A 12,500-nucleotide genomic window follows, 5' to 3' on the forward strand; every position below is an offset into this window, starting at 1 on the left:
GTGGTCTGTCTTCTGTGCTATATCATGGCTGGGAGGGTAAAAAGGGCACACTTAATTTGGAGCCTCCCCCTGTTGTGCGACCCCCACAACAGCCTGTTTCTCCGTTGTGGTGAAAGTGATTAAATAAATAATAAATAAATAGATAAATAAAAAGTTAAGTGGATGGTGTCAAGACTTTTTTCCTGTTCATATTTAATTTAATTAAACCAAGAATCAATGACTATGAATTGTTTTTTTAGATTTCCGACAAAAATAGCAGAACATCGCTACCTTTCCATAGTGCAACCATATGTGGTTTCCTTCGACCCTCATCTGTTTATCCCTCATTAATACATTGTAACAGTTCTAGATCTTGTGTATTTTTTTTGCTGATTCAATCTGGTTTCCATTTAAAGCGAAAAAGCTATCTATTGTACAAATACGTTTTCACTGTCACGTTAATTCCCAGATGCGTCACACTTGGTTAAGCATGAAAAGGGACTTTAAAATGAACTTGAAACACGCGGGTTAAAATTCCTCCTATGGTCTGTGTTTCAGCTTGTAATTTTTGCACTGAACTGTTTCTCTTCTTGTGTGCTTCCTTCTGAGTCTTTCCCCCAGATTGAAGGGAACAAAATGTTTGAGCACAAGTGCTCTACTGATTGGGGAGACTACAAAACAAATGAAATCAGAACAAATCAAATCAAAATAATGTTGGTTTTGAGGAGAGAGGAAAACCAGTCTGAGTAACAGGGGAAAAACCTCTCAGAGCAGAGTAGAGAACCAACAAACTCAACCCACTTATGGCGTAGAATTCAGGAATCGATCCTGGGCCACATCGGTGGAGGGCGAGTGCTCTCACCACTGCACCAGCCCTGCTCCCCCAATGATTACTTCATTATAGTTTAGTGAATTACCTGCAAGCAAGTTATTCATTGGTCTGTACGTTTTAAAAATCCCAAGAATTACATGTACATGCAGCTGTTGCATCTTAGCCAAGGAAAGAATGAATGACTGTTACATTTATCTGTAATATTCAAGTTCAATACAATAATTCTGCTATGTTGGGCTTTCACATCATAAAATAGTTCACCTACGATGCTGTTAACAATATCTGATCACCATACACTGTATAACAAAGTCAGCAACCTCATTCCCAGGGTCCTCTCTCTCAAGGAAGAGAGAGGACCCTGGGGACGAGGTTGCAAAGTCAGGTCACTGAGAGATAGAAGTGAAATTAATACATAGTTCCTTTGAAAATTGTTGAACCTTGTGTAAGTAAAGTGTACAACTGAACATTGTTTATTGAAACTTAGTCGAACCCCCCTTTTTAACCATTGCATTTCATCTCTTACAGCACGTGCAACCATTTTATTTACTTTGAAAGGTAGTTACACCAATTCACTCAATAACATAAACATTAAATTTTCACCCTTAGCATGACAGAACTACTCCTGATGATTACTAGTTAAAATGGAGGATGAAGATGTTATGAACACCAGACTAGCCATTAAAGAATCGCTGAAGAAGCTCGATGAATATGCATCATATCTCAGGTACATGTAGATTTTGTTGTATTGATCATGTCTGTTAGTTCCTGTGTACAGTGGGCAAGGCTGATGCCTAACAGGAGCCCGGTAGCCTGGGGCTCCCAAAGAATAGCTCTGGGCTCCTTAATTTTTCACAGCAACACCTTTCACTTCATATGTTGGGCTCCTAAGTTCTCAGCATTTAGCTCTGAGGGCCCCTTTAAAATTTTCTTAGGCAGCAGCCTTGAGTGGGTGTGTTTATGGAACATTACAAATTAAAACATTGCATACTTACCACTTCTGGGCAGTAATAATGTGTCAGCCATGTTCTTGCACAATTGCCATTATAGCAAAACACTTTCTTGTTCAAGTAAACATACCAGTGGGTATTTCAAACTTGGCCTGTTGAAGCGGATAGTTTCACTAGTAATCAGGGCAGAGTTTTATTGTTACCCATTGCCTATAGGCTATAAACAGCGTTCAATGTTCTGTCATATAATTTTATTTGAAGGTTGATTTTTTGTTAGCCAATCGAGAACCAAGCTTTATTATTGGTGAAGACGGCAAAGCCATTTCCAAGTTATTGGAGGGGAGCTGGCTGTCACTCCATTCGTCAGATCCTGTAAACATTTTTATGTCGCAGTCAAAACAGGTCAAGTGTTCCTCTCGCAAGTGGATTAATAATTTCATTATAATAATTGCAAATTTGATTTCAGTAATCATTTCAATAATCTGGTCTTCGGATGAATGATGCAAAATTCAAATTAAGCCTCAGTTCAAAACTTGAATTTTGATTGGATTATTGCTTGCTTCTGGTGCCAAACCGGCGTGACAATTTAACAGGTATAATATGTATAATCTGCCAAGGTCATCAACAAGCATTTATATTCATTTCTCTGTCCAATCTTTGGAATTAACAAACATAGTGTCTCAAGTTTGAGGATACTGGTAAAATTAGGTAATGTTGCTAGAGTGAAATGACCATTGTTGGCAGATTATAACAGATTATTAAACGGATTACTGAAATAAATTAATTTGCAATTTTAATGAATGTATTAATCCACGTATGAGAGAAATCAGAAATGCTTGACCTTTTTTACTGTAATCTGCTGACTAGTGCATAGCACTTGCACTTATAATTATTGGCTTGGAGGGCAGTCATGGATGGCAAGAAATCATCTTACAGTACACAATTTTTGCTTGAACAATGGCTAACCCTAACCCTAACCCTGTATGTTCTCAGGATTCTCTCTCCACTATTTCAGGGAGACTTTACCAAGTGTTCAGAAGCAGAATCAAACAAAATTTGCCTTTTTAAGTTGAAAATGAACGTGCAATACTCAATTGCTTGAAAGAAAGAGCTTGTAAAATGCTATATAAATTATTGTTATTATTATTATTACTATTATTATTATTATTATTATTATTAAAATACAATAAAAAAAACGTTCTCTGGCTAAAAATTTTTTGAAAAAGAATATAAGCTTTCGGCTGTCAATCTACAGCCTTCCACGGATAAAACGTTCAATGTAAATTAGTGAAATATATACGGAAAAGGCGAGATAAAAATGATAAAAAGAACAGAGTAAAGGTATGAAAAATGGTGGCTATTGTTTAAAAAGAATTTTATACTGATTAGGAATCGGCTTAAAGTTATTGTCAGCATGCTTGGTAGAAGAGGTGTGCCAGGCCTCTAGAGTTTTCCTAACATGAAAAGAGCCTTTGTCGATAACTTGAGAATGACTGAAATCAATGCGATGACCGAAAGACCACGCATGTTTCGCAATGTTTGACCCATGTTTGGTGTTATATAGGTGAAACTGGCCGTTGCTTTGAAACCCGCAAGAAAGAACACGTTAGGAATGTAAAAACATGTGCCAATGGGTCAAACATTGCGAAACATGCGTGGTCTTTCGGTCATCGCATTGATTTCAGTCATTTTCGAGTTATCGACAAAGGCTCTTTTCGTGTTAGGAAAACTCTAGAGGCCTGGCACACCTCTTCTACCAAGCATGCTGACAATAACTTTAAGCCGATTCCTAATCAGTATAAAATTCTTTTTAAACAATAGCCACCATTTTTCATACCTTTACTCTGTTCTTTTTATCATCTCGCCTTTTCCGTATATATTTCACTAATTTACATTCAACGTTTTATCCGTGGAAGGCTGTAGATCGACAGCCGAAAGCTTATATTCTTTTTCAAAAAATTTTTAGCCAGAGAACGTTTTTTTTATTGTATTTTAATATGCCTAATCCTGGCTGCGCTTCAATTTTTAATATTATTATTATTATTATTATTATTATTATTATTATTATTATTATTATTATTATTATTATTATTATACATATGTACTTCACGCTTTAACGCATGTACTGTAGCCATTGAAACCCTTTAGGAAATACAAACTGAAATCTACATCTTTCATTTAAGTGGTACTATGACGAAAATCGCATCTTTCCTATCTAAGCCATTTTGAAACATAAACAAGTAGTCTGCTTGAGAAGAAAAATGCTGTTTACGTTTTTCAAATATCTCTTTTCGTTCCAGAGATATTAGAGTTTTTAAAATATGCAAATTAGCCAAGTGATGACATCATACACTCAACCAAATTTTGTTCAAATGTGATGAAAAGAGATATTTCAACCAATTTGTATCAGAAATTTTTGATTTTTTGCAGTAAGATTCTACTAAATGTTCTCCACAATATGAGCTTAACAGTTCTGTTACCATGGCATCATACTGGGTTCCAGACCTCCCCCATATTAAAAGCTTTTCTGGCCACCTTTGGCGTTCCATTTTGATATTTGCTAACAGCACTTTATATGCATGATCCAGCAAGCATATAAATGTGTTAGCTCGAGTTTGTGGCCTTTTTTAACATTTTTCAAGTTGAGAATCACCAACATATTGAAATCAAGTGGGTGGAGACTGGAAAAGAGTGAGTTGCCATGGGAACAGAATTTTTATACCCATAGGTGTGTTTCCAGTAGAACTATTAGACTACCAAGTTTCAATGGTCTGCGCTGCAAATTGGCCAAAGTAGCTCTATTTATATACTCAATATAATATTGGGTTGAGTGTACGACATCATCAGTCATCTCATTTGCATATTTTACCCATTTTTCAATCTTAAATATCTCCGGAACTTATGAAGATATTTGCAAACGGTAAATGGCGTTTTTTTTCTTTCATGGAATTCTATGTGATACACTCAAAAAATCAAGGGGTAAAAATTTGATCATAGTACCACTTTAACTTCATTCCAGAAGTGACATCCAAGATCTTTCCAAAACTCTTAATTTTATTTGGAGAATGTACATAGTACATTTTGTATACAGAAAAAACTTTAAGCCTTTACAATTTACGTAATAATACCTAAATAAGCTAAGTGCAATGACCTCGTACTGGCGTGTACACTGGTATGCCTCGTATTTATTTGGTATTAGAATTGGTTACCATGGTCATTTTCCATGGACACCTGTAATTCTCAGAAACAATGTGAAAGAAATTAATTGTTGCTCGTGGTGAATTGCGTTCATAAACTTTACAAAAAATGTGCAAATGTTGCAAATTATTTAAATGCGTAAACAAGTGAATGTAAAACTTTTAATTCAAGGCGCAGTGAATAAATTAATGCAGACATTAATTTTATTGGTGCCTGGTTTCAGGTCGAAATGATATGTTTTGTCTAATAAATATATGGCTGACCCAAAAGCATACAGGCTTGAAACTTCTCGACCCGGTGTGAAATTTGTTGTCATTTACATGAGAACGGTAGGAACTGAGACCGATACGAGAATTTCTCATCTCGGTCCAGCAACTGCGGCGAATTCAGACTGGTTTGAGTTCGTTGTCATGCCGGTCTCATGTAAACGGATAGGAAAAAAATTTAATGTATGGAGGCCGATCAATACTAACTCATACCAGTCTCATGTAAATACCCCCTAAGTGTTCTCTCAAATTAGCATAAGAACACTGAATGTGATTGGCTCAAAATGGTTTTTTCTCATCTTAGTTATCCAGACAGGTTAATTAATTCCACCATCTCGCACTTTATCGCAGTCAAAGCTTCTGATCAACCTGTTCTCGAGTTACCAGCTGTTAACAACGAATTAAAAGGGGTTCCCGTTGTTCTGCCATTTAAGGACCAGTCTTCAGCTATTATTGTAAGATTACAACTGAAAGATCTGAGCCAGAAAATTCATTGACAAGTGACAGTTTAGCCCATATTTGTTAGCCACAAGATTAAACAGCATCTGAAATTGCGCGAAGTCAAGCCTCCCATTGTCAACCAACAATCCCTTGTTTATCAATTTAAATGTGACCTGTGTGATGCAGGTTATGTTGGTTACACACGGCGTCATTTGCATCAATGCGTTGACGAGCACAAGAATGCCTCTTCCTCCATTGAAAAGCATTTCCGTGTGGAACATTCCTATGTGCCCATTGACCTTACGAAGAATTTTACCATCTTAAAAAAGTGCAAGAGCAAGTTTGACTGTCTCATTTATGTAAACAGAGTTAACTGAATAGAGTGTAATGTGAAGTGCTCGATTTCAATCCCATATGAACCAGCGGAGGGGAAGAGAAGAAAGAAATGCTGGGAATGAAGCTCAAGATCTTCACTTTACATAATTCACTTTCCAAGTTCAGTGGCTCATAGCCACTTTGATTATATGTTGGGGTTTTATTGGGGTAGATCATTAATTTTGATTTTACCCAAATCATTATTTCATCTAGAAAAATAATTTGTTTGAGTAATGTTATACTGCTAAATCTTGATTCTTTTTCTTCTTAGGTCCAGGATAACAGATGTTAAATCCACTCAGGAGGGAGTAAAAAATAGCATCTGTTCAGCCCGAACAGCAGTGGAAGAGAATTTTAAGCACATTCGAAATGAGTTGGTGCATATGTTAGAATGCCGTCAAAAGGCAATTTTGAATACGATCAGTGAGATAGAGAGGAAAGATTTGGACCCTTTGAGCAATATAGAAGGCAAGATAAATAGAGAGCTATCTAAAACTGCTGAGCTTATTGAAAAAGGTGAGTGGCATTTGTGAGTTTCTTTGTGCAGAAAACTGTACATGTACCACTGACATTTAAGTGACCATCTGCTTTGCAGGGAATGCTTCCCTTGATGAAGATGATGCAACTCTTCTCAGTGAAGGAAAAAACTTGAAAAATGAACTGCAAGTTTTACCTATAAGGTTTGTCATTTTTATTGATTCAGCTTAATCAGTTACCTCACTTAATAGGAGTGGGGGTTTTGAACACAAAGGATATTGCTGAACACCCTTAAATGTATTACTGTACAAACTAACCACAGAATTGACTGGGTGTCCACTGAATGTGCTGCGTGTGCCTACACTTCACAGTAACTTGTACTGAAAAGTTGGGTTTGTGTTTTTTCAACCAAAAACAAACTCAATCCACTAAACTGTTGCCAGCTGCTTCCAGCACTTTACAAAATTAATGACTTGTTGATAAGGCATCAGAATAGGCAAACAATGAACAAAAAGTGACCATTTTTACCAGCAATAGAACAAACCAGAGCTTTGCTCATGAGACAGATCAAAATGCAGGAATCACAGTGTGCAGTTTTAACTGCCAAATATTATACAATGTACCTTGGGTCACTTGGCAGAAATTTATACATTAACATGTAACTTACAACACACTTTAACATCACCCTGAAGCTGACCTCTGTTAAAGTACTCCAAATTTATGAAAATCTCAACCACAAACAATAACTCTTCACAAGACTACATTCACAGGGTTTATCACACTCCACAGAAGCACGGTGTCGACAAAAACCGGGTCATGGGCTAAATCACACACAGGATCACAGATCGGGTCAAGGAAAAAAATAATGTTACAGTAAAATCAGTGAAATAAAAACTGGAACAAATCAGATGAAAAAATAGAGAAAATCACCAAGCTGGAATCAAATTCCAAAAGAAAGCACACAGCAGATAAACAATAGCTTTTGATGGGGGTTGCTGAGAAAATGAGGCTAAAGTGACAACTGTGAACAGAACGTTTTATTCAATTCAGGCCTGACATCCTTTTAAAGTTACCTGCGATAACAATATCTGATGGTAAACTACATGTTATGATGATGATGTACCATAAGATGAGTCGGCATGGTGATAGTAACACGAACAAATGAATTGAAACACAAAAAACCAAAACACACAAACAGCGTGATGATGTCAAACAATTTCGATTTCTTGGGATAAGTCTGTACTTTTTAAAGATGTGAATTTGGAATATGATATTAATTCTCACTGGAATAAAATGAAACAATCCATTAGTATTTCATGGAACCTTTTTCAAGTTGGGGTCAATATTTGGCTTCCTCTCACGCAAGAAAGGGATGGGATCTCAGTCAAACCAGGTCAAGTGTAGTCGGACCAAAGATTTTAATATTACATATTACATCAATAATAAACAGAATAGGTTAATAAATTGTTGCAAAGCATAGCCTTTGTAAACGTAAGCCCCAGTACTACAGAGATATGGCTGGTTATGAACACTGAACAAAGCAGAACATTATCTCCAACTTTGCATTGCATTTCACGCTCTGATTTGGTGATATTTTATTTAAGTTTTTCAAGAGCACTTGAAACTGAACAGCATTTTGTTATCAAGGTCATCTTTTTGAAATGATCGGCCAATTCACTTTTCAAATAATTGGTATCAAGTGAAGCTATGATCTTCGCAGGTATGAGCGCAATTTTTGCAATTGCGTAGAGAAGCCTGAAAAGTTCAAGACTTCATGGGGTTTGAACCCGTGACCTTGCGAGGTTCAAACCCCATGAAGTCCTGAATTTTTTAGGCTTCTCTACGCAATTGCAAAAATTGCGCTCATAACTGCAAAGATCATAGCTTCACTTGATTTCATATCCGCAGTTCATATATGATTCATTTCATATACCATTTCATCAATAATTGGTATGTAGTACATTTATAAATAGTCTAATGTACTACATACCAATTATTTGAAAAGTGAAACACCCTTCAATGCCTCTGGGCTGTTGAATATTTAGTTAATTTTCATTGACCTCTAACAAATAGTTGCCTATTTTTGCATGGTGTCTTTTTGTTCTTACCTTTAGGTATCCAGACACCCCTTGTGTATCTCAAACACTAACAGTAAAATTCAGTGAAAATAACACCCAGTCAGTGATAGATGCTGTCAGTTCTTTAGGAGAATTGTCCATGACTGGTTCCTTGCAAATAGCAGATCTCATAGAACAACCTGGGGCTATTCTTGTTCAGTGGTATGATGAGGTAATGACGAGCTTATTATGGGTATGGTTTGTCCCTTATTGAACAGGCGACACATCCTGTCATGAAATTTGTGCAGCTCTGTGTAAATGTTCTGCAGCTCTATAGAACTGGGGTTGTAATGGTGATCAACTTTAATGTTATTTGAAAAGATGTGTTGTTAAGCTACAATTATTATTTACGTCAATTAAATTGTCACAAGAAAGCCATTGTTTCAGTTAGGAGTAGGTTCTGGTTGTTTGTCATGGGTAAAAAGTTGTTGTTCGTGGATAATAAGTTTTGGAGAGTGGGTAATAAGTTGTGGGTACCAAATTTGCCACACAAAAAAAATTATAATTTGAAAAAAGTGAATAAATAATTATTAAGAAATAAAATTTAAGATGATTAAATTTTATTATTCCACTATAATTACACCATTTTGCCATGGTCAAGAGAACACGCAAAATATTAGACGGTAAATACACTTCATAAATATTTGTTACCAAACCCACTGAAGCAACTACTAGCTTGTTCATGTAAACATGTATGTATGTCCTTTTTTTCAGACATACTCAGACAGTGAGTCTATTACAGACTACAGCATGGTTCAAGAATACATGCTTCAGTGCTGTCGCACAGACAACAAAGGCAATGATGATTCCGTATTCAGCACAGTTTATAGTGGCGAGGAATCATCTCACCTGGTCACAGACCTGGAGCCACATGTATCTTACACTTTCCGTGTTTGTGGGAGATACGGAAGCGAAGCAAAGTGGGGATCATGGAGCATACCACGCAATGGAATAACCACACTGGATCAGCATGGTGAGGAGTTGTTTGCCAACCGAGTATTTGGCATTTCTTTTGAACTTAGCAGGCCGTGGGCAGATAAAATTTGAGGCATGAAAGTTGTGTTTCATAATACTTTTTTGCATATTTTGTTATTGAGAATGATAATTGACTAGTCAGTTGCGGTTTGAGGCTGAAACCAACGTTTTTTGGAAGTTTCCCATCTCATAGCGATGTGGACCGAATTACTAACTTTTTGAGGTCTAATTTAAATAAGTTTTGTCACTTCTCGGAATGCTGTACATAAAAATGAGGATAATAATTTTCGCTACATTCTCGTTTTGTCAAGACTAAACTATCAGAAAAGTTTCTGAAACATCAAATTCTCCAAATGACAGAACGTAGGAAAATAATTTAGACATGTATTACAGTATATGGTGCAGTGGGTTGGGTTTCATTTCCATACTCCATTTGGGTAGGATGGGTTTAAAAGTTGGTGGTATAGTAGTATGCCAGAAGAGATCTTTCCAAGTTGACCACTGTTAAAGTTTACTCCTTTACAAAAGACCAACATGTCCAAATTTCAATGTTACAACTGTAGCTTGAATCTGTGCAAGAATAGCCAATGTTGAGTTGCCATGGCCTATTCCATTTCTTTCAAATCACAGTACTTCCTGATATGAACTCCCTCTAGAAAGCCAAAGAGGTGAAAAGAGGCCATTTCTTTTTCCTTTTTGGTTTCAATCCTAATGCATTTGTGAATTTTATTGTTTGGAACTTAGCTAGATTTAAAAAAACTACATTCACCTTAAGGCCCGTTTCAACATTTCCTTTAACATGCATTCAGCACTTTGTTGACCCAAATGTTCGGTACGTTTGGGCACAATATGGCACCACCCCAGCAGTAAGAAGTTCTTATGTTGATTGGATTTTGAACACAACATTAGCATGACGTTAAATGATCGTATCTTTTCTTCACTTATCTTTAGAATGGTCAGCTGAAGACTGTTTCAATCAAAATAAACTTGCTGTTTATCAGCTTAGCAACAGGCGTAAGACAGCCACAAAAGTGTTTCCTGATTGCTCCAAAGTTCTTCGATCAAGGACAATGAGTTACAGATTGGACACTGCTTTAGTCTTCAAGATCGACGAAACTGGAGATTCCAGCAATGGGGATGGTATTGGTCTTACAACTGCATTGTTTGATTTCAGTAATGCAAAGCAGGTTTTGCAGTGTCCCGGTTCAGTGAGCTTGAATTCCAAAGGAGTGGTTTATGTCAACGGCACACCTATGACAACAAGATTGCCACAGCTAAAGCGAGCCTCTGTTGTAGTGTTCGAGGCAAGTAGAGTCTCCGAAGACAAGTTGCGAGTGTCAATCACTATGAATGACAAGCTAGTGACGTTTGATTGGCAGGTGGACAGTGATAATGATGGGTTTTATTTTGCAATGGGTTTTCAACATTCTGGATGGCAGGTCTCTGTATAATGTACCGTTTGTGAGGAACATTTTAATGATTGCACAGGAATCTTCAGTGGGCGGTAAATAATGCTGTCTGGATGAACGAAGCAGGGAAACGTATCTCCATCCTACAGGACGTTCCTGTTTTAATTTTTTTACCTTAGTGTGGATGGCAGATTTATAGCATTGTTTTGTTTTAAGTTATCCTTAAAATTTCCCCTCGTGCAGGAGTAATGCAAAACCGTTTTATCCTCGTGTTTTACGCAAGACATGCGAATTTGGAACTTGGAACATTCAGATAACAGTTTGTCTCGTTAGTGTATCGGTTACCAGCGGTAGCGGAAAGCAAGCGGTACGGATTCGAGTCTCTCTTTGGTCTGAATCGTTTATTTTTAAATTGAAAAAAAAAAAAACCGGTTTACTTTAAGTGATTTCGCCGCAAAGGGAAAGGGGTGTTTCGGTGGATGTTATCCAGTGTTATCTCAGTAAAAACGAAGAGCAGGGGATTATTGTGGTGGATTAGGCTGAGTGAGAGAAGAGGGCAGTGTGTCCAAACAGGACAATGATGGGAAGTTGAGGGCAAAGGGAATAATTGAGGAGCCAATTAAGAAGTGGAAAGGGAGAATAATTATCATTTTCAACTAAATATTGTGGTTGTGTTAATGCATCATATCTTAAAAATGTTTTTAGCAAACTCTTCCAAGTAACACCATCTGCAAGCTATTACTTTGCAACATCTTATTTAAGACCATACTGATTTTTAATTTTCTCAAACAGATCAAATTTCTATGTACTAATATCAGGTTTTGATGTTCAAATGTGTAGGTAATTTTTATGCTGTGCCAACATCCAATATATTGTGTGCATATTTCAATGCACTGAAACTGTTGTTACACACATAATACGATACAAGTGCGTCACACTCGTGAGAGGAGTTGCTCTAGTAGGGCTGCAATCGTAAATTTGTTGCAGTGAATTTGTTATTGCTGCAAGATCAGTGCACTTTATTTGAAGTGTTACCATAAGTAAACCATATCAGACGCAAAATAAACTAAAATAATGGCCCTGATGAAAATTTCATATGAACTGTCCTTTCCGTTACGCTACTTCGCAATGAAGTTCATGTTTCGGAACATTTGAAATGTAAGTTTTCTGTAATAAAAATTAGTGACCAATGGACAACTTCTCGCTCTTTAGTGCATCATGGGTAATCAGGATAACAGCGGGAAATTTAAAGGTTTGTATGGTAGTTCAATTCATGATAGGCAATTTTGGGTGCTTTTATTTTACAAAAGAAAACGTATGTGCTTAAACGTGCGGTGGGGTGAGGTTAGATAGAATAGCTATTGTAGAAATCAAATTTATTAAACAAAGTTTCTACCATACATTTCCTGTAATTCCGAAAGCACAAAATTACAGAAATGTATGGAGAAAAACGGCAATATATAGGAATTTCAGAGATTGGATAC

General features: G+C 36.7%; 1 protein-coding gene across 1 annotated transcript in view; it reads left to right on the forward strand.

The window, feature by feature from the left end:
• Window positions 1–12,500, forward strand: part of LOC137971936 (cytokine receptor-like factor 3) — a 17,459-nt gene that overhangs the window by 4,513 nt on the left and 446 nt on the right. Inside the window, exons 2-7 of the mRNA XM_068818675.1 lie at window positions 1,418–1,535; window positions 6,310–6,554; window positions 6,634–6,718; window positions 8,630–8,804; window positions 9,347–9,605; window positions 10,559–12,500. The exon at window positions 10,559–12,500 is cut by the window's right edge and continues 446 nt beyond it. Of these exons, the coding sequence (XP_068674776.1) occupies window positions 1,453–1,535; window positions 6,310–6,554; window positions 6,634–6,718; window positions 8,630–8,804; window positions 9,347–9,605; window positions 10,559–11,058 (1,347 nt within the window). The 5' untranslated portion in view covers window positions 1,418–1,452 and the 3' untranslated portion in view covers window positions 11,059–12,500. The remainder of the gene's footprint in view (window positions 1–1,417; window positions 1,536–6,309; window positions 6,555–6,633; window positions 6,719–8,629; window positions 8,805–9,346; window positions 9,606–10,558) is intronic.

Source organism: Montipora foliosa, chromosome 9 (genome assembly GCF_036669935.1).
Source record: "Montipora foliosa isolate CH-2021 chromosome 9, ASM3666993v2, whole genome shotgun sequence".
NCBI lineage: Eukaryota > Metazoa > Cnidaria > Anthozoa > Scleractinia > Acroporidae > Montipora > Montipora foliosa.